At 36.2% G+C, this 23,218-nt stretch overlaps 1 protein-coding gene across 4 annotated transcripts in view; it reads right to left on the reverse strand.

Annotated features, from left to right (window-relative positions):
• Positions 1-23,218, reverse strand: part of COL24A1 (collagen type XXIV alpha 1 chain) — a 392,042-nt gene that overhangs the window by 11,253 nt on the left and 357,571 nt on the right. For 3 of the 4 annotated variants that reach the window (XM_050772561.1, XM_050772480.1, XM_050772632.1), the window contains 4 exons: positions 13,447-13,482; positions 13,313-13,339; positions 3,505-3,570; positions 2,725-2,893 (listed from right to left, as the gene is read on the reverse strand). In XM_050772561.1, coding sequence (XP_050628518.1) covers positions 2,725-2,893; positions 3,505-3,570; positions 13,313-13,339; positions 13,447-13,482 — 298 coding nt within the window. The remainder of the gene's footprint in view (positions 1-2,724; positions 2,894-3,504; positions 3,571-13,312; positions 13,340-13,446; positions 13,483-23,218) is intronic. The other variant, XR_007721823.1, reaches the window with a different exon arrangement.

Genomic DNA, 23,218 nt, shown 5'->3' on the forward strand with positions numbered 1-23,218 from the left:
CTCTGGCAAACATTTTCTTTGCTTGATTTTCAGGGCACCACATTAATCTAGTTTTCCTCTTATCTCAGTGATAGCTGCTGCTTTGTTTTCTTTGCTAGTTTGCCCTCACCTTTCTGATCTTTAAACATTAGAGAGCCCTAGGATCTAGTTTTTAGACATCATTTCTTTTTTTCTTTTCTTTTTTTTGAGATGGATTCTCACTCTGTGGCCTGGCTGGAGTGCAGTGGTGTGATCTCAGTTCACTGCAACCTAGGCATCCCAGGTCAAGTGATTCACCTGCCTCAGCCTCCTGAGTAGCTGGGACTACAGGTGCGTGCTACCACACCCAGCGAATTTTTCTGTAGTTTTAGTAGAAACGGGGTTTCACTGTGTTAGCCAGGATGGTCTCAATCTCTTGACCTTGTGATCTGCCCACCTCGGCCTCCCAAAATGCTGGGATTACAGGCATGAGCCACCGCGCCGGCTTAGACTTCATTTCTTCCTTTACTTACTATGTAGGTAGTCTTAAGCAGTTTCAAGGCATTAAATACCAATTAAATGTAAATGATTTCATAATTTTTATCCTTACTTAGACCTCCCTCTTGACCTTCAACTTGAGTAGCCAACTACCTACTTGACATTCTTACTTGAATGTCTAAGAGACATCTCAAAGTAAATATATCCAAAATTTTACTCCTGATCTTTTCTCCAAAATTTCATCTCCTGTTAACAACATCCCACCCTTCTATGGTAAAAACAAACAAACAAACAAACACCTTAGAGTCATCCTTTGCCATTCTATTTCTCTCATAGCCCACATCCAATCTATCAACAAAAACTGCTGGCTCTATCTTAATCCATTTATTCCTGAGGCTGTAATTTTTTTGAACTTTTGCAATCAGACCTTGGTGATGACTTTAAGCAGTAGGATATAAATAACTCCTACATGCTTAGCGTTCCAATAATGGAATGCTTTTCCACTGTTAGCCAGGATGCTAACAATGATTTTTGTTAAAATAAAGCATATTGAAAAATGTAACCATTTTTTACCACTCCCTCGGCAACCAACTCTAGTCCAACCAACCATCATCTCTCCTGGATTATGCCAATATCTTTCTCAGTAGTTTCTCTACCTCTACCCCTGTCTTCCTCACTATATTTGCAACATATTAGCTAGAGTAATATTTTAAAAATCTTAGCCAAATTATGTCACTTCTTGGCTCAGCAATTTCCAGTGGCTTCCCATCTTATTAGAGACTTCTGAGTACTCTAGAGGGTCCTGTATTATCTGACTTTTTGATATCTTTCTAATAAATTTCCTAACATTCTCCCCCATATGCACTCTCTTCCATTCATACTGGCTTTCTTGCTAATTCTAAAACATGCTAGGTATACTCAAAGACTCAGGGTTTTTGCATTTATTCTTTGTGCCTGGAAAGCTTTCTCTAGATTTCTTGTGGCTTGCTCTCTTACCTCCTTCTGATATCACCCAAATGTCACATTCTCATAGATGCCTTATCTGATCATTCTATTTAAAAATTGTATCTTGTGCTCCACTTCCTATCAAGTCCCCCTTCCCTGCTGTTTTGTTTTTCCTTATAGCATTTATCATATTCTAGTGATGGTATTTGGGGGCATAAAGATTTTTTGAATACTGCACAATCCACACCATTTAGTTATTTCTCTTATAAGGAAGGTGGACTTTGAACTATATTTCATACTAATTTTGCATATCTTACAATGTCTTTGTTCCTTTCAATTCTACAGAATTATATTTTTATGCCCTCAAATATGGGAAAGAATCAAGCTGAGAATTATTATAGGCAGCTACAATTGTAAGTATTATTTTAGTTTTTATATTAATCTAGGGCAGAAAATATCTTTAGAAGTTAAGTGTTTTATTAATATAAACAAAATGACTGTTTTCATTGAAGTTCTAGAACGGAAGCAGATGGTTTGGACATGTGTGTATGTGCGCATTTGTGTGTGTGTGAGTGCAGGTATGTGAGACATGTGTATGTATAAACAAAATTAAAATGACCACAGAATAACATAACATAGCTTTTTCAAATCAGCATTTTTCACATCAGAACTTTTCAAATCATAATTTTTTTTTCAAAAATGTCATTGTGTTAAAACTAGAGTTTGTAGCAGACAGGGTTCCCCCTGTTTAACTGATGACTCCTCTTGATTTAAAACCTTGCCTTGATTGTTCCAATCTACGTTCATTTTTGCACCTCTGGCTAATGAAATTGGGGCATCTGTGTTGAGATGAGAAACTTCCAAGAATGACAAACCACTCCCATCTTCATGGTCATCAATTCTAGAATGGGACCTTTAAATTCCACTTTGTATTTAAAAACAAAACTAGACTTTTAGGGAGTATGGTGAAGGAGATTCTCTAATATATCTATTTATGTTGTTAACTTTGGTAGTCTTGACTTACCAAGTTCTGATGGGTGCTACTGTCTGTTAATGCAAAGGTCAGGCCTATCTATCTTAATTTTTAATATGAATATGCTGTATTCCAAGAACAAAATGTAAGCAAATGACATAGCAAGGGGTGGACGACATTAGAAGCATGTCTCCCTCATAGAGTATTTTATTCTTGATGACATTAAAATGGCTTCTGCCAGAGTTTTATCAAACAAACTATGATTTAGAGTGAACACATTACAAATCTCAAACACACTGAACTGATGAAATGAAATTTGACATCAGAGTTCGAGGTAACCAAGAACTTACCATCTGATACTTTTTGTTCACAGTTAAGTAAATCTTTGCAGATTCGTGCTGGGTTATCTCGTGTGCCAAGAGGATTCTTGATGCTGTGCAATAAATTGCTAAGGTAGTTCAGGGTTTTGAATATCTCTTCACTGTGGTCAATTAAAGTCACTTCAGTATTCTGGTAGTTCTGCCAAGTCATCATAAGAATTACGTAAGCAAAAAACTCCTGAGGACCAACATGTGCCAAGGCAGGAGAAGAATGTGTTTCCGTTACGTGTAGTAAGTTGGGAGTAGAATGTAAAGAACAGTTTATATTTAAGCATAGGCATATGTGTATGTTTTATTAACCTTAATCTTTTAAAGAAGTTAAGTTCACATTCGCAAGTTTAGTTTTCAAGCTAACATAAGAATTGCTATGTCTACTGTATTATGTTTTTAAAATTACACATTGAATGATTAGAGTTTAAATAAAATAAATGAGTAGTGATAATATATATATCTCATTTTAAGAAACATGGCTAACTTCATTTAACTACTTTCTTGGCTAGTACCAAATTCCTTACAAATAACAGTATTACATTTTTGATTTAAATGTTTTCCTTACAAAACATCCTACACATATATTTCTGCTTAACTATACCAAAATCACTTACTTCATTCTTGAAAATGGTTTCACATTTTCAATCTGTTTTAAATACAATCTTTGAGATAATGTCACATTTTGGCCTCCAAAAAACTTCTCTGTTTAATTGGTATATTGAGAGACAGTGCCAATATAAATAAAACCAGATACGTTACCTCCATCTGTAGGGCAGTATTTGATTCAATCAAGGCTTGAATAGCAGCATTGATATCCATTTGCTTCTGTGTAAAACAAAACCATTTGAGATTAGGAATAAGATCAACACTGAGTGCTCCAAAGTAAAGGCTGCAAATTCTGAAAGCACTGCTGTAAAGTATACCAGACTTATTATCTGAAGGGGTTCTGTAACTCTTAGACAGATTTTGCAAATATTACCTGGCTATCTAAAAGGACAATATGCCACCTTCATCCAAATCTAAAGGCCTCCTAATTAAAGTAGGACCAGAGTGTAGAGTCCTCAAATGAAAAACTATTTGTTCCTGTTGCCTGAAAACACACACACAAAGTTCCTCAAATGGAAGAGAAGAAAATATGATCCTCTCAGTTAATAAACTGTAAAGTGAAGAATAAATAACTGTAGTAATTTTTAACAGTTACATTCTTGGAAGGAATAGAATCAAATACTACTGTCCTGAGGTAGTCACCACATTAATTTAATCTGATACTTCTGTGGTTTTAAAAACAATTTCTGAAGTTGGAAAATGTACCATGAGTCCCAAAAGAAATAATACAGAAGGAAATCAATCTCCTCTTGCATTTAATAAAATATATTTTTAGAAAAAGACTGAGCATAATCATTAGTAAAAGTCTTTTTTTTGTAATTATTTTTTAAAAATTATCTTAGAACAATGAAGCATGGTTCTGGGAAACGGCATCTGTGTAAGTGAAACAAGCAATTTAATTTCTTTCAGAGTCATTGTACTGTGAAGACATCTTTTTACTTGAAGGCTTATATAATAGAAACAGTTTTCAACAGATCTCTCACAGCTCATGGTTGGTAGTTTGAAAAACTATTTAAAATGATGGAATAATCAGTAAAATGTGCTCTCCCTTGCTTCAGCATGTGTTTTTCATATTGGAAAATAATTGACTCATTCTGCATATATATACTGCCAAACACTGTGATACACACTGAGGAGAAAATGGTAAACAAAAAAGAAACTTGCCCTTATGGAACTTAAATTTAGAGAGGAGAGAGGCAATAATTAAATCATCTCAAAAATCATAATTACTAATTGAGATACACGCTATGAAAGAGAAGTGCATGAAACTATGAGAGAAATTAGAGAAATTAATCAAATCTGGAAAATGTAAGAGGTTGGAAGGAATAGGTCAGGGAAGGCTTCCCTGAGGTAGTAAAATTTGAACTGATATCCAAAGAATAAATAAGAATTGTTAGGAGAAGGGGTAGGAGAGCTTTCCAGGCAGAAGAAGCAAAGGCCACGCGACAGAAGGAGCATGGACTATTCAAGTAGCAAAGAGGTTAAACCTAAAATATTCTCTGCAGATTAAATAATTATGACCATACTGCTCATGTGAATGAGCAGATTTTGGATATGGGTGACACAAAAATATTGGCACTAAAAATGGGAAACTGAATTAAGTGCTGAACCAAAGCCACCTTTATGTTGTTCACTTGGTCCCCTGTTGGTGATTAAGAGTTTTAATTAGAAAATCTAGCATAGTGGTTCTCAAACTCTTCAGAATTGGAATCCTTTTGCACTTTTAATAAAGAATTCCTTTATTATTAGAGGCCTTACAAATTTTTTGTTTTTGTTTATGTGAATTATAACTTTGGAGTCTCACTCTGTCACCCAGGCTGAAGTACAGTGGCACGATCTCGGCTCACTGCAACCTCTGCTTCCTGGATTCCAGCGATTCTCCTGCCTCTCAGCCTCCCAAGTAGCTGTGACTACAGGTGTGTGCCAACACACTATTTTGTATTTTTTGTATTTTTGGTAGACATGGAGTCTCACCATGTTGGCCAGGCTGGTCTTGAACTCCTGATCTCAGGTGATCCGCCCGCCTTGGCCTCCCAAAGTGCTGGGGTTACAGGTATGAGCCACCGTGCCCGGCCAACTTTTGATATTTACTATGGTAGAAACCAAAACAAATTTTAAAACTATTCATGTGTCAATTGCTTTAAAATATCAACAAACCCATTATATGTTAATATCAATATTTTCATAAAAATTAACTATGTTTGCCAAAACAAAAAAATTAATGAGAAGGGTGACCCAGTTTTACATTTTTGTGCATTTCTGTAATGTCTGGATTAATACATTACAGCTAAATTCTCATATTTGCTTTTGTATTCAATTGGTTGTGAAGAAAATCTAGCCTCATAGAGATACGTAGGAGGAAAAAAGAAAAGTATTTAAGTTATCTTTTTCAAATAATTATGGATTTTCTTCTATCATATTATACCTTATACCAAAACTTGATAAGTGGTAGTTTCTTAAAGGTTAGTTTCTATGGGAAAACTGAACCCACCTCAATGAACATTTTGTACTTTTATACTAAAATCTATTGGTCTATTTTATACTTTCATAGATCTTTTGCCTATACATGATTTTATTAACATCATATATTAATCATTCTGAAAATACTGATTTATGGAATTATGTAGGTCTTCCAAACACTGATACAGCTCATTACTTAATGTCAGAAATTACATTTGTTAACATCATCAGGAAAACATAATGTTACTTATCAGGAGAACATAAGTACTGGGAATCTATTAAATTCTCAGTGATAAATACGTTTTCCCTAATTCTTATTTTTGCTTGAGAGCTTGAAATTTATCATTGGCATCAAATTCTGTCAGTTGTTTTCCTTGAAATGACAGGCTAACTTCATTCCTTTTCAAGAAAATATCTGTAAACTACTCATGTCTTAATAATACTGGTAGTCTGTCAATAAAAAATGGTACTCTATGATAAAACTGGCTAGTTGAATTTGCAACTCAAATAGCTGCACAGTGCTTTCAAAGCAATCACTACAGTGTGCACTATAGGTACTTTATATGTTCTTCCATTTCATCATACAAAATATCAAAAAGATATTTAAAGAAGATAAGAGATCTAGGAGACAGCAAAACTGGTGGAATAATAACCTTCCAGAATTCTCTCTTGGCAAGTTAAAAAATGAAATAAAACCATGTCTTTAGAACTAAAGGACAGTATGAGAAAGGTGTCTTACTAAGTAGAGAATATAATAAAAGCACATAAACTATAGAAAAAAGAATCAAATAGAAATTCTGAAGTTAAAAAGGACAATAGCTGAAATAAAAATTTACTAGATAGGCTCTACAGTAGATTTCCATAGGCAGAAGTAAGCACCAGTTAACTTGAAGACAGGTTTATTGAGATTATCCTGTCTGAGGAGTGGAAAAAAATAATGAAGAAAAATGAACAGAGACTTAAGAGATCTGTAGGACACTGTCAAGCTTACCAACATATGCATGATGAGAGTCTCAGAAGGGAAGGAGAGAGAAACGGGGGTACAAAGAATATGTAAAGAGATAATGGCTGAAAACATCACAAATCTGATGCAAAAATATTAACCTACACATCCAAGAAGCTCTACAAACTTTCCCAGATACGTCACAATCAAATTATCCAATTCTACAGACAAAGAGAGAATTCTGAAAGCAGAGAGGAGGCTCATCATGTCCAAGAGATCTTCAACTAGATTAACAGCTAATTTCCCATAAAAAAATCATAAAGGTGAGCAGGCAGTAGGATAGTATATTCAGAGTGCTAAAAGAAAAGACTGTCAGCCAAGAATTCTATTTCCAGTAAAACTCTCCTTTAAAAATGAAGGAAATATTAATATATTCCCAGTTAAATAAAAACTGAGACAATTTATCACTAACATACCTTCCCTAGAAAAATATTATAGGGAGTCATTCAGGCCTAAAGTAAAGGATACTAGGCAGAAACTTGAATCCAGCTGAAGAAATAAAGGGCAGTAGTAAAAGTTACAATACAGTAAATATAATATATAGTATAGACCACAAGTAGCCAAAAGTAATTTCGAAAAAGAAGTTAGAAGCATCATGTTTCCTGATTTCAAAACTTACTATAAAGCTTCTGTAATCAAAACAGTTGGTACTGTCATAAAGACAGACATAAAGACCAATGAAATAGAATAGAGAGTCCAGAAATAAACCTTCTCATTTATGATCAAATTATTTTCAACAAGAGTGCTAAGCTCATTCAATGAGGAAAGAACGGTGTTTTCAACAAACAGTGCTGGAAAAATGGAATATCCACATGGGATAGAATGAAGTTAAACCCTTAATTTACATCAAGTACAAAAAACTTACATCATGAGTTATATCATGAACTCAAAATGAATCAAAGACTTGAACATAAGAGCTAAAACTAAAAAATTATTACAAGCAAATAGGAAAAGCCTGATAACATTTAATTTTGCAGTGATTTCTTGGAGAGATAGCAAGAGCACAGTCAACAAGAGAAGAAAGTAGATAAATTAGACTACATATATATATATAAAAATCTGTGCATCAAAGGACACTATACAGAGAGTGAAAAGGCAACTCAAAGGATGGGAAAAAATAACTGCAAATTGTCTTTCTGGTAAAGGATTAATACCTAGAATACTTAAAGAGCTTCTACAACTTACTAACAACCAAAAAAAAAAAAAAAAAAAAAAAAAAGCAATCCAATTCAAAAAATGGGCAAAGAACTGAATAGATATTTCTCTAAAGAAGAGGCTGGGCACGGTGGCTCACGCCTGTAATCCCAGTACTTTGGGAGGCCAATGCGGTTGGATCACTTAAGGTCAGGAGTTCGAGACCAGCCTGGTCAACATGGTGAAACCCCAGCTTTACGAAAAATACAAAATTAGCCAGGCGTGGTGGAGGGCACCGGTAATCCCAGTTACTCAGGAGGCTGAGGCAGAAGAATCACTTGAACCTGGGAGGTGGAGGTTGCAGTGAGCCGAGATTGCACCACTGCACTCCAGCTTGGGCAACACAGAGAGTCTGTCTCAAAAAAAAATTTTTAAAAATACAAATGTCTAATAAACACATGAAAATGTGCTCAACACCACAAAGCACTAGGAAAATTCATGTGAAAACCACAATGAGATACTGCTTCACAACCATTAGGATGGCTGTTATAGAAAAAATAAAACGGAAAATAACAAGTGTTGGTGAGGATGTGGAGAAACTGGAAACTTGTGCACTGCTGGTGGTAATATAAAGTGTGTAGCAGTTACAGAAAACAGTATGGCAGTTTCTCAAAAATTAGACATAGAATTACTACATGATATAACAGTTTTATTTCTAGGTATATACCCAAATGAATTGAAAGTGAAGACTCCAACAGATGTCTGTACACTAATGTTTATAGCAGCATTATTCACAATAGCCGAAAGGTAGAAGCAAAATAAGTGTCCATTTGGATAAACAAAATGTGGTATATGTATTCAATGGACTATTATTCAGCTTTGAAAAGAAGTAAAATTCTACTATAAGCTTACAACAGAGATGAACCCTGAAGATATTACATTAAGTGAAGTAAGTCAGTCACAAAAAGACAAATATTGTATGACTTAACTTATATGAGGTACCTAGAGTAGTCAAACTCATAGAGACAGAAAGTAGAACGGTGGTTGCCGGGGCTGGGGAAAGGGAGGAATTGAGAATTATTACTTAATGGGTACAAAGCTTCAGTTCTGGAAGACAAAAAAAGTCCTAGGCATGGATAGCAATGGTTGCACAACAATGTGAATGTACTTAATACCACTGAACTCTATACTCTATTTTTAACTTAAAAATAGTTAAAATGGTAAAATTTTGTTATGTATATCTTGCCAACATTAAAAATAACAAGTAAATATGCTCATTATCCCTTAGACCAAACTATCCTACTTCTGGCAATTTGTCCCCTAGGTATTCTACAAAATGATATGTATATGGACAGGACATTTGTACTATGCGTAATAAAAAATTGAAAAAAAATGCTCATCAACAGAGGGCAAGCTGAGTAAATCACAGGATAGTCTTAATTGACATGACTATGATTTTCTGTGTGTGGCAATAAAGAATACAATGATTATTAGTAGATTAGTAGTGTAGAGTTTGATGCTTTAGTCATGCTAAGGTACCAGCAATTTTAAACACCACCAGCGCAAGCGAAAACTCAATAAAAAGGCACTTTTTCTTCCCGAACAGGTATTAGAAAGAAAAGAAATTTCATAACACTTGGCCACTAAAATTTTTCTTGACGATCTCTATTCCTAGAATCCCCAAGGTATTCACAAAGCCTAGCTCAAGACTGGCACATAGCAGTCAATTAATTTGTTGAATTTATTGATTTTTTTTCCCCACAGGCAGACTTTAAGAAAGGCACGGTCAGAGAAATTGTATTAAGAGGATTTGCCTGGGAAGTCATTCAGTTACATCTAAGTGCCCACATCGAAGTATAAATCTCTCATTAGGTGCAGTGAGGGGATCAAAAAAGGAAAAATAACTTCTTCCAGGCAATCTAGTTAGAACATATTCTCACATGGAAATCACTCAATGTTTACAAAAACATGCATGTAAAATAGAAAACAGAGAATAAAAATTGATTATATGTTGTGACTAGTGAGTGTGAAATAATGAGGGGAATTAGACAGCAGGATTCATTATACGTTGGGAGAATGTAATCTTCACAATTCTCTCCAAATCATTCAAGTGAAGAGCATACCTAGTCTAGGCATCTCAGTATTTTGAAGAGAAGTGTTATTTTTTCATATGTCTGAAGTTTCAAGATCACTGGATGGTGAAAATGCTGACCAAATAGGAACTCATTTCAGGTCACACCCCTTTTTATGATGGGAGTTTTTGCTGATTCTAGGGAACCAGAATATAATAGAAGCTACCACTTCTTAATTCATCAATCCAGGTTCTACAATTGACCCATTAATTGGAATAAATCAGTTGGGAATTCTTTCTCTCATTTAATGATTCTTAATGATTGTTATTTCCATCCTATACACCAAACACAGACACACATAGACACCGTGTTCTTCCCTTTACTCCACTAATCACTTCTAGTTAACTTTGACATCATGTTGTATACTTCTGTGTTCATTTCTAAATATCTTACCATGTACACTGAGGTCTGGTCATTACCCTACCCTCACATTCAAATTCACCATCAATACATATTACTTTTCCTGAAACATTTCCTTTTAGCTATTCCACTTTAAATAACTGACCAAGTTACTTGAGTTTCGTAGGTCTTATAAAGATGTGGCTGGACTGGATTATAAGTTTTCATACTTATCTTGACCCACAGTAAGAAATACATTTTTACATCACGACAAAATTCAGACAAACATACATATATTTAACCTCAAAAAGTTCTGTAAAACCATATTTATTCTTGCCGATGATGATGTACTGACTTTTTTTTTGTTTTTTAAAATTGAGGTAAAATTTATATAACATAAAATTCACTATTTTAGTCATTTAAAAGTATACAATTCTGTTGTCTTTAGTAGATTCACAATGTTGTTCAACCATTACCATGATTGAATTTCAGAGCATTTTTATTACCCCCCAAAAGAAAATCCATATCTACTAAGCAGTCCCTCCCTATATTTTTTTCTATTCTATTTCATTTGCTCTAAAAATAATCTTGAATGAGACTCACTAAATTGGTCTTATGATCCACTGACCAATGAATCCCAACTCAAAGTCTGAAATAACTGCTAAATAATTACTGAGAGGACCTCTAGTTCTATGAATCTATTCCTTTATAGATATTGTTTCTCTCCAAGTGAAATCTAGTTTAGAAGATTCCCACTAAAATTTCCTGAGATGTTGCCTTTTTTGTATTCACACAGGCATGCACTCAACATTTATTAAGAGCTTAAACGGAAGGGGAATTTAAAAAGTAGTCTCTACCTTCAGAGGGTTCACAATATAATAGAAAAGACAAACATGAAAGTAAATGAGTATGAATGAAGAACAGGAAGTGATCAGTTCTATCTTGTAGTGTGATGAGGGGATGGAATTAAGAAAAGTTTCATGGAGGCCGACTTTAGAAAGAATGCATAGGTGTCTTCTCATTGTCATTTAGACGTCTGCTCTAGAAATCTTATTCTCAATGTTATTTTCCTACAGTGGACTCTGCAAGTTCCAGGAAAACAGCACTATATATGGAAATCTGTTTTCATATCGGCCAAGAAGGAATACAGAAAGGAGGAAAAGGGAGAAAAGAAGGAAACAAAGAAACAGCATTTATTGAGTAGTTATAATGTATTCAACACATATATCTTCTTAATCTTCCTAATTTATCAAAGTATATACATATTTTAATCCACATTTTGCTCTGAGCAAAAACCTCTCATGTCTTAGTCTATTTTGGCTGTGTAGGAACACATACATTTTCCAAGTGAGACAGGGATATGTGTCCCACACTTTGGCACTTAAATGTGAAAATTTTCACTAAACATTTCTTTAACTTGCCAATGACATATGATTCTTTAGAACTTGAACTTGTTCTTTCTTGAGAAGGGAGCTATGATATATCAAAGTTATTATAATTTGGGAAGGCAATTAATGAGGGTACTTGTAATCCATGCATTGTGGGGATCCAGGAGGAAGGGAAGAATAAACAAGTGGAAAGTTATTTGAAGACTTGAAGAAGGATTTTTTTTTTTTTTTGAGATGGAGTCTTGCTCTGCCAGGCTGGAGTGAGGGGGCACAATCTTGGCTCACTGCAACCTCCGCCTCCTGGGCTCAGGCGATTCTCCTGCCTCAACCTCCTGAGTAGCTGGGATTATAGGCATGTGCCACCATGCCTGGGGTTTTGCCATGTTGGCCAGGTTGGTCTCAAACTCCTGACCTCAGATGATACACCCACTTCAGCCTCCCACAGTGCTGGGATTATAGGTGCAAGCCACCATGCCCGGCCGAAAGACATTCTTATTGATGTTCACACAGGGAGAGGTTCCCTCTGCATTAGTCAGAAGACCAGAAAGGGGAAGTGATTTTTTAAAATCACAGATAAATGGGTCTCTTGTTTTCAAGGGGATAGTCTTCCTTGTGGCACTATGCCCCAAGGAAAAGCTGAGGGAAATGAAGAGTTTCTGATCTGCTGAGAGTAGATCACAGGAAACCACCACCGAGAACTAGCAGAGATCTAAATGACATCAGAGCAGCATGTGAAATAAGAAGGCTTAAAAGGCGCAGGACTGACCATTGTTTAGGATGGTGTAGCCAACAGTAGATCCACACTAGGCAGAAAATATGACCCAAGGACTACTGTATTTGACGAGGAGGCTGGAGGAGCGGGGTGTGGGTGACGTTGCAGATGGAGACAGACCTCTCATAGGGAGCAGGAAGACAAAAAGACTGCGGAATATGAGAATGGATACAAAGCATAAGGAAAATCAAGCTTAGAATATCAGAGGGCACGAGAATAGCAGGAGCAACATAAACATTGCCTCAGAGATAAGGGTAGCAAGTTTTGGGTCATAGTAGTTAGATAATAAGCAAACATAAGAGAAGTCTGATGGCTTCGAGAGTTACCAGAAACTGAGAAAGATTCATGTAAATCAAAGAAGTGGATAACTCTGGCTGGCAAAAAGAGAACATTTAAAAAAGGAGAGTGAAGATGTAGAATTAGGAAGAAATGGAGGTAATTAGTTTTTCAAGTGCTTATTATGTATTATACAATGTGTTGCGTGCTTTACTTCTTACTCAATACTTGAAACCACCCAAGAAAGCAGGAGATACCCTCTCCATTTTATAAATAAGAAGTCTGAGGCTTGGATTTCATGTTTGTGTAGCTGGGCCAGCCCTGTATCAGGTTAGCAAAAAAGAACAGAGGTATGCAAAAGGGACACCTTCTAATAGGGAGTTAACAGAAGAAGATTTAAAAAGTTAACATGACATACTAAGATAAAACAAAATAAAATCAAACCAAGCAAACTTACTCTTGGGCCTGGTGCTCCAGGTGGACCCTAGAACACAGCAAATTAAAAAAATATACATTTATTTAGTAGACATATCAAACCAGGCAAGCATATAAGCATCAATAGTAAACAGATATAAATGAAAACCAACTCACTGGAGGCCCTGGTTGACCTCTCGGTCCTTGAGGACCCTGGAAGAAATGGAGACAAACACAAGAGTTATATGTTATACTTTTGGTTGGGTATAAGCAAGAGAACTAATATTCAACCTCTGTCATCACCTTTCGTGCCAGGCAAGTCATACAATTTAAAATTGTTTTAGTATTCTAAAGTTACATGCTCCGGTACTTAGCTATCATCCATATTCATAAACAAGCTGGATATTTATTTTCCTGTTTATTGATATTGATATTATTAGAAACTGAATTTACTCATTTTACTAAACTACTATAAATGTAACATTTTAAAATGTTAGTATTGTCTAAAGATGTTTTTCCTGTTATTTCTAACTGCCACCTACCTAATCATCAAATATAGAAACTTCAGTGTTCTTAGACACCTTAATTTCCTTCATCTACCTATAAACTGCTTGCCAACTCCAAAATAATACTTCTCCATTTTTATTGACAATTAAATGAATGAAGGATGTTAAAATTAATTAGTATTAATGTGGAAATTAGAAAAGTTAAAAGGTATATAGCAAAATGTCAAAAGCTATGTTGACATTTTTCAAAATGAAGCAATAGTAATTACTGTTAAAAATGCTCAAAGGCCCTGTATGTCTGTTCAAAAGTAACCTAGATGTTCAGCTAAATGTTAAGACTATATTGAATCGACTCCAATTATGGTTAAAAGATGGCAAAGCAACACTTATCTTCAGCTGAGTTTTGGATAATGTCGACACCATGCTTGACTTAGTTTTAAGTATCTTGTATTGCCAAAGCTGTTAATCCTAAATATACTGTGATAGCTAGAACAAACAATACATAGCAGCTTGAAAAGAGTAGAGTACTCCAACACTGTGCCTGCTAGACATGTCTTAGTTTATCTGATTTATGATTACAATTTTAAGCAGAGAATGTACAAAACTTGTACATAATTAAATGAACGAATGATGTTAAAATTAGTACTAGTTAATTTTAATACTATTAATACTAGTTAATTTTAACATCATCCATTCATTTAATTATCAGTCAATGCATGTACTTCAGAAGCTGCATGGTAGGTGACAGAAATGTCACATTGGAGATAGCCTTTTAACCATACAGAAGCTCAAAATGAAATTGGTTATGTACGCTTCTCCATTTTGGATCAACAATGTAAAAATAATAAACAGTTGTGATAGTCCATTCCACTTAGCAAGTTTTTGAAATTTGGAAAATATCACTGATGGTTCAGTACAAAATATGTATCTTATCCTTGACTTCAAAAGAGGAATTTATCATAGAAAAATAAGAAACAATTTCTACTGTTGACTTCATAAAGTTCATTCCAGCTTGTTATCCAGAACAAGTCAGACCACCACAAATATGATCAAACAAAATACTTCAAACCCACCCCAAGATGGGGCAGGGCAACCCCAATGTAATCACATAGAATAGGGAAAGTAGCCAAGTTAAAAAAATATGATTCCAACAAGATAACATTTTATTAGTTCTTTTTTATTACTCTAGCTAATACACCATTAAGGTGAAGTGATTCCCTGTCTCTCTCTTTCATGTAAAGCAGTTTATAGGCCGGGCATGGTGGCTCACACCTGTAATTCTAGCACTTTGGGAGGTCAAGGCCAGAGGACTGCCTGAGCTCGAATTTGAGACCAGCCTGGGCAACATAGTGAAACTCCCTCTCTACTAAAGTACAAAAAAATTAGCCAGGTATGGTGGTGCACTCCTGTAGTACCAGCTACTTGGTAGGCTGAGGCACGAGAATTGCTTGAACCTGGGAGGCAGAGGTTGCAGTGAACCGAGATCACGCCATTGCACTCCAGCCTGGGTGACAGAGTGAGACTGTCTCCAAAAAATAAAATTAAATAAGTAAAGTAGTTTATAACAATATTATGATTGTCTCTGTTAATTTTCTTTCACTTTTTTTTTTTTTTTTTTTGAGATGGAGTCTTGCTCTGTCGCCCAGGCTGGAGTGCCGTGGTGTGATCTCGGCTCACTGCAATCTCCACCTCCCAGGTTCAAGTGATTCTCCTGCCTCAGCCTTCCGAGTAGCTGGGACTACAGGCGTGCTCCACCACTTCTGGCTTTTTTTTTTTTTTTTTTTTTTTTTGTATTTTTAGTAGACACAGGGTTTCACCATGTTGGGCAGGCAACTCCTGGCCTCAAGTGATCCACCTGCCTTGGCCTCCCAAAGTGCTGGGATTACAGGCGTGAGCCATTGTGCCTGGCCATCTATGTCAATTTCTAAAGGGGAACCAAATTACTCTGAATGCTTATGGTGGTTATTTGGCTATAGTGAAAACACTGCCTATGAAAATAGATTCTCTTTCCACTTTATTCCAGAATTTACATACAATCCTCCAAAAGTAACGTATTCTATCAGTATACTTTAAAAATACGTGTAAGTGCGTTCCCTTAAACTTGAGTATGTTAGTCTTTTCTTTTATGTAAATTTCTTTTATTTCATTTCCTTATGTCATCTCCCTTATGTAAATGCAATCTTGATTTAGCTTCATGATCCTTATTTTAGGCTGGCTCAGTTGCAGAGAGCTTCCGTTTCTCATTTATAAACTGAGGAGCTTCCATTGTAGGATGTTTAGCAGCATCCCTAGCTTCTACCCACTAGATGCCACTAACATCTCATTCTTTTTCCCCAATTATTCAACCAAAAATTTCTCCAGACATTGCCAAATGTCTCCTAGGGCAGTAGGGGGACAAATGGCTGCTGGTTGAGATTCATTGGTTTGAAAGGAGAGTTTAGTAATATTAAATAAGATTAACTAGATAGCAATGTAATTAGAACAGAATGAGTGAGCATCACAAGTCATATGGCGTGACTGCAAACAAGAACATAAACTCTTCAAGCTGTCATGTGGGTGATAGCTGGGCTACTCTAGGTGGAGGATACACACACACACACACACACACACACACACACACACACACCCATATTCCTTACCAAGTTGCTTCTAACCCTCTTTTTCTAAGAGGCACTGTAATTTATAGAAAAACACAATCACATAGGAATAGGAACTGGGAGACCTGGGCTCTGGTTTTTGTCTTTGTAACTTAATTTGCTATATGGTCTTAAGTGAACTGCTGCACATTTGGATCTCAGATATCTAAATTGTAATATAATAGGTCTAGTGAAGATAATCTCCAAGGTTCACTTTAAAATTATGATTTTCAAGACTTTTGTCAAATTTCTTCCTGACATGTGTTTTTTAAAATTTTTAAATTTTCTTTAAAGATGGGAGTCTTGCTATGCTACCCAAGCTGGCTTTGAATGCCTGGGCTCAAGCAATTCTCCTGCCTTAGCATCCCCGAGTAGCTGGGACCATAGGCATGTGCTTCTGCACCTGACCTACCTCATGTTTTATATCTGGATAAAGAAGGTGTACATATGCATACAGATTGGGAATTTAAAATTTAAAGTCTGTACAAATGTAATAGTAAGTGTTCTTGAATTTAATAAGTTTGATAATTTTTTAAGGAATGATTTATACTATTTATGAATTTCAAAAATAAATACATACATATATATGCTTTAAAAGCTTACGGTGTTAATATTTAGGACCTATTTCCCATATCCTAGTTTTTCCTTCTAATGCAGAAACCATCCTCCTCACTTTCAAATTGGAGGCAAATAAGACAATGCTAATCAAGAACTGTGAAGACACATTAACTTAGAGATAATATTAGAGAAAATGTCAATGGGATGTTTCAATATTTTATGATTTCATTAAATAGTATGCTATAAATATGAAGCAGCTAATCTAAAAATTCATGCTGAGATTATTCTCGTTTTTTTTTTTTTTATTTCTATAGCTTTAAGTTATGTGATTCAAGTTGTGACATTCTGTCAAAATTATTTTCAGGCCAGGTATAGTGACTCATGCCTGTAATTCCAGGGCTTTGGGAGGCAAAGACCTGAAGGATCACTTGAGGCCAGGGTTCGAGGTCAGCTTGGGCAACACTGGGAGACACTGTATCTACAAAAATAATAATAGTAATAATCATTAAATAAATAAATTAGCCAAGTGCAATGACATGCACCTGTAGTCCTATCAGCTATTTGAGAGGCTGAGGTGGGAGGACTGCTTGAGCCCAGGAGTTCGAGGCTCCAGTGAGCTATGGCTGCACCACTGCATGTCAGCCTGGGTGACAGAGCAAGTCTGTCAAGAAAGAAAAAAAAATCATTTGCCGATATCTGACACTAGGATACCATTTCTGCTATAAGTTAAAATTTTACTTAGAATTTTACTTACGTTAAATTTTTACTAACTGTATCTCATTATTTCCAGCTGTCCTCTTTGCATTACTTACTCTAAAATTTACTCAATTGTGTTTTAAGTGTTTGAGGTCTCATAGAAAGCAGGAAATTTTGTAAACTTTCAGGATTAATTTGCCAGTAACACAACAGTTTTGAAGTAGAGAAAGAGTAGATAATTCTACATGTTATCTGCTAGGTTTCCTTAGGATGCCATAAAACTCTGGCTCTGTTTAGTATATATATATGAACAGGGCTGGGTGCGGTGGTTCATGCCTGTAATCCCAGCACTTTGGGAGGCTGAGGTGGGCAGATCATCTGAGGCCAGGAGTTCAAGACTGGCCTGGGCAACACGGTGAAATCCTGTTTCTACAAAAAATAGAAAAAAAATTAGCCGAGTGTGGTGCTGAACGCCTGTAATCCCAGCTACTCAGGAGGCTGAGACACGGGAATCACTTGAACCAGAAGGTGGAGGTTGCAGTGAGCTGAGATCATGCCACTGCACTCCAGCCTGGGCAACAGAACAAGACTCTGTCTCAAAAAAAAAAAGAAGAAAAAAAGAAAATATATACGAATCTAGGGACTCATTTTAAAAACAGTCCATAGGCAGGCAGACAGGCAGCAAGTATAGAACAGAAAGAAAAATAACTCTTTCATAAATGGCCATACAGAATCAGCTCTCTCAATGGTGGAAAGGACCTACTTGGGATCAATACTAGAGTTTACAATGTTAAATTACAGAAGATGTGAAGCTTCCTAATCAAGAAACCCAAATTATAATAAAGGGGTTACTTTTCATGTGTTGTATAATGAGCTATAAACATCTTTGTATTTTTTTAAAGTCACTGAATCATGCTTTGGTCATTTTTTGGTTATTTTTAGGTATAAAACTTGGTAAGGGCCGGGCGCGGTGGCTCAAGCCTGTAATCCCAGCACTTTGGGAGGCCGAGACGGGCGGATCACGAGGTCAGGAGATCGAGACCATCCTGGCTAACATGGTGAAACCCCGTCTCTACTAAAAAATACAAAAAATTAGCCGGGCGAGGCGGCGGGCGCCTGTAGTCCCAGCTACTCGGGAGGCTGAGGCAGGAGAATGGCGTGAACCCGGGAGGCGGAGCTTGCATCGAGCTGAGATCCGGCCACTGCACTCCAGCCTGGGCGACAGAGTGAGACTCCGTCTCAAAAAAAAACAAACAAACAAACAAACAAACAAACAAACAAAAACTTGGTAAGGAGAGCACAGTTTAATAAATTCATAGTTTAATAAATTTTTCTGCATGGAAAATTTTAAAATGAGATTGAGGCCAGGCGTGGTGGCTCATGCCTGTAATCCCAGCACTTTGGGAGGCTGACTGGGGTAGATCACGAGGTCAGGAGATCAAGACCATCCTAGCTAACACGGTGAAACCCCGTCTCTACTAAAAATACAAAAAATTAACTGGGTGTGGTGGCAGGCACCTGTAGTCCCAGCTACTTGGGAGGCTGAGGCAAGAGAATCGCTTGAACCTGGGAGGTGGAGCTTGCAGTGAGCCAAGATTGTGCCACTGCACTCCAGCCTGGGTGACAGAGTGAGACTCAGTCTCAATAATAATAATAATAATAATAATAATAATAAGATTGATAAACCAATTTGATAGACTGTTGTGATTCTGATATTTGTGCAAAGACTTAAGTCTCTTATTTGTCTCAATACAATAGGTCTTAGCTAATAAAATCCATTCCAAAAATGCACCATTTACTAGTACTATCTGAGAATGACCTCTGTGAGTGTATTACTTTCTGAAAGACAGTAACCAATTAGGTGTCTTTAGCCAGTCAATTATTTAAACTGTCTCCTTAAAGAAAACAAACTGGTAGAATGCACTGAAAAATTCCCAGTGAAAGTGTAAGAAATGTTACCAAGCTTTTCCATAAAACAAAGGAGAAAAGTTTAACAGCACATCTTATGTATTATGATAATTGCAGAATGATCTCCAGGAATTGAAAGATTACCTTTATAAAGCTCCTTAAATTATAATGGAATCAAAGGAAACGAGGTGATTAAAAAGGTATTTAGTATCAGTTACTCAACAATAAAACAGAAAAAACTCATAATTCTAATGTGCCAGTGAATCTTTTTTTTATTTTTAAATTATTATTATTATTATTTTTTGCAGCAAATTTAGTTGGCTACTCTAAATGCCACTGTGCCTATTTCCCATCTCCCTCGGGTACTGGAAGTTTGCATATTATTTGTGAAGAGAACCATGATAACCCACAGACTAAAAACCCTATAAAGCATATTAATTCAGGAAATTCTACTTTACCAGGCTAGAATTGGAAATAGCGTTTCCCTTTTTAATTTTAGGGCATATTATTCATTTATCAACTATTACCTATTACATGGCAAGTTCTGTGCTAGACACTGATAACCTGTGTACTACACAAAGTTCCCTACTCTCATGAAGTTTACATTCTAGTGGAGGGGACAGGAAACAATTGCAATGAGTGCTATTATGAAGAAAACAAGATGCTGTGAAAGAGAATGACCAGAAATGATGAGACAGAATGATCTGAGAAGACTTCTTTAAAATGGCATTCGAGCAAAGACCTGAATATTGAGATAAAATTAGTCATTTGAAGAGTATATGAAATAATTTCCTAGGTAAAAGAAAGGCATATTCCTAAGAATAGAAAGGAGGTCAGTGTAGGTGGCAGGTGGAAAATGGTACATCAGGACACTGGAGAGGCAAACAGGGGCCAGTTCATGTAGGGCCTTGTAAATCCAGGCAAGGAAGCTTAGATTTTATTCTAAGTGCAAGAAAAAGTCATAGGGAGGTTTTTAAAGAGGAGAATGATATAATTTGATTTATTCTGTAATAATATCACTCTGTTTGCTATGTAGAGAATAGATTGTAGTGGGGGGAAAGTGGAAGAAATAAGAAACCAGGAGTCCAGGTGGGATATCATGATCACTTGGACAAGGGTGCCAGTGAAGAATGAGAGATGGATTCTGAGTAGGATTTACAGATGATGGGAATTAATCTCTAAAGAACTCTTTATGTTCTATAGCTTTGTTAGTTCTTTTGTGGGGGGGCTTATTTATTTTTCTTTTATGTAGAATTACACATATTCAGATCTGGAAAGAACTTTATAGATATCTCTTCTAATTCCCTACTCAGCACAGGAATACCAGTCCAATAACTCGGGGAGATGGTCAGTAGGCTTTGGTGAAAGGTAGTTACTACCTCTACCTTGCAAAATGATCTTTTTGTGTACTATTTCATTATTATATTAGATAGCTCATTATTACATTGAGCTGAAATTAGCCTCAGTATTCTATTAACTTTGTCACTAAGTATTTATTGTGTTAATTATGTGTCCGGTGCTATAACAGACTGGGGACTAGGTGGTAACAACGATGGTAGGTAGGTACTAGGTGGTATCTAATATATCTCATGCCTTCATGGAGCTCACTTTCTCTCAGGGAGCTGAGCACAGAAACTATAAGTACAATTCAATAAATAAGTCATTTAAATTGTATCCTCTAGAGTTACTCATATTGTATCTATCCTCTCTTTTATAAGATAACCTTTCAAATATTTGAAGACAACTATCATGTGCCAACACCTCAATTTTATCTAATTCATTTACCAATAATTCATTAAATATTTACTGAATGCCAACTATAAGAGAGGCACTGCTAGATGTGAGGGACACAGCATTAAAACAAACAAAAATCAACAGATAAAATGTCTGTGCCTTTAAGGCTACATTCTAGCGAGGAAAAATACAATAAACAAACAAACAAACAAAACCAAATAAATATGTAAGATGTCAGGTGGTAGAGACACGGGTAGAAGGAATATAAGGCACTCAGGAAGGTGGGGGCACTGCTATTCACACAGGCTAGTCAGGAACCTCTCTGGTAAGAGGACATTTAAGTACAAAACTGAAGAACACATGCCAGGCATTGTACTAGGTCCTGAGTGCTAGATATCATGTCCAGGGGTGGGAGTAGCGTGGGGTTAAAGCATTAGCGTGCCTGCTCCAAGAAATGTTCATTAAATCAAAATGTCAAGATCAGCAGGAACTCTCTACCATACATAAAGGGTATGGTAGAGAAATAAGAGGTGCAAAAGCCAGAAAGTGAGACAAGAGATGAAAGAACAAGGAGAGGGATGTAATCAGGCTGCAGAATCTGGTAGAGGTTAACCATCCCAGATATTTCAATGGGTCCTACCAGGATATGGGTTCCCCCAGATCCTTCCCCTTCTCTGAATGTGCTTTAATGTTGTCCATGTTTTCTTTGGGGATAGCATGACTGGTACCACTACCTGCTTTATTCTGCATGCTGTATTTCCACCATTACAACCTAAGATGGCAGTCCTAATCTATTGCATTTGTAATCCATCAGAGCCACTCAATTTTTTTTTTTTTCATGTGAAATGCTTGTGACATTGCCATAGGTACTTCAGGCTTCCTAATCCTGATGGAGACTATGTCCCAGCCACAGTACTCGGAGAGGATACTGGGGAGGCATGCAGAGCCACACTGATATGGAACATGGGCTAATTCCAGGTCTCTCTGTTTTCCTTTCCCTCCTTCACTCTTCCTTGGAAATATAGCTTCACTGTGTGCATATGCTTTTGCTTCCTGTTACAATAAATCTGCTGAGAAAAGGTGAGGATCACATTTCCACAAATTGAACACATCGATTTAAATATCCTTTTGTGATTCTTAGGCTATCTGAGATTACATAATTTCTCTTTTTTAGCTAATTAATATAACTGCAACTTAATTATTCTGAGTCTCAAGTGTACCCTACGATGAGAAGAAAAAATCTCAGCTGTCACTATGTAATCTCATTACCTTGTAATCAAGACTTTACTGCTATATTTAAATTTATTCTTATGGGCCTTACGTACTTAGTTTCAATCTCCCTCATTTTATTTCATGTCTGTCCTCTGTTTATGGTTGCTGCTTTAATAAGTTCGGCATGGATCACATACTCAATGAGTAGATTTTAGCTTCTCTTGCAACAACAAAAACAAAAAAATGGGTAATCATGTGAGATGAATATGTTAATTTGCTTCAAAAAATTACTTATAGTCAAATTACTTGCTTATAAATAACCTTTTTACTATCTATATGTATCCTATAACATCGTGTTAAATCTATACAATAAAAAACTTATTAAAAAATAAGCTCAGCATGATCTCTGCTGGAGAAGTGGCCCCTTTACAACACATCTTCCTTAGTTTGGAAGAATTGGCATCCTAGAAATGAGGGAAGTAGTGTCAGTATAAGCTACTTTGGTCACAAAAGTGCTGTGTACCTTTTGCCCATCCTCTCATCATTGTCTCTAACTGGCTGATATGCAACTAATGATTTGCCTCTGCATTGCAGACCTCTTTGGTGCTGTGGACATAGCGGGTATATATCTAAAGCGACTTGGCAGTCCCTTTGTTCTCTCACTAGTGAAGAAAACTCATTCCCTATCTCCTGACGCCT

The sequence above is a fragment of the Macaca thibetana genome, chromosome 1 (assembly GCF_024542745.1).
Source record: "Macaca thibetana thibetana isolate TM-01 chromosome 1, ASM2454274v1, whole genome shotgun sequence".
Classification (NCBI taxonomy): domain Eukaryota; kingdom Metazoa; phylum Chordata; class Mammalia; order Primates; family Cercopithecidae; genus Macaca; species Macaca thibetana.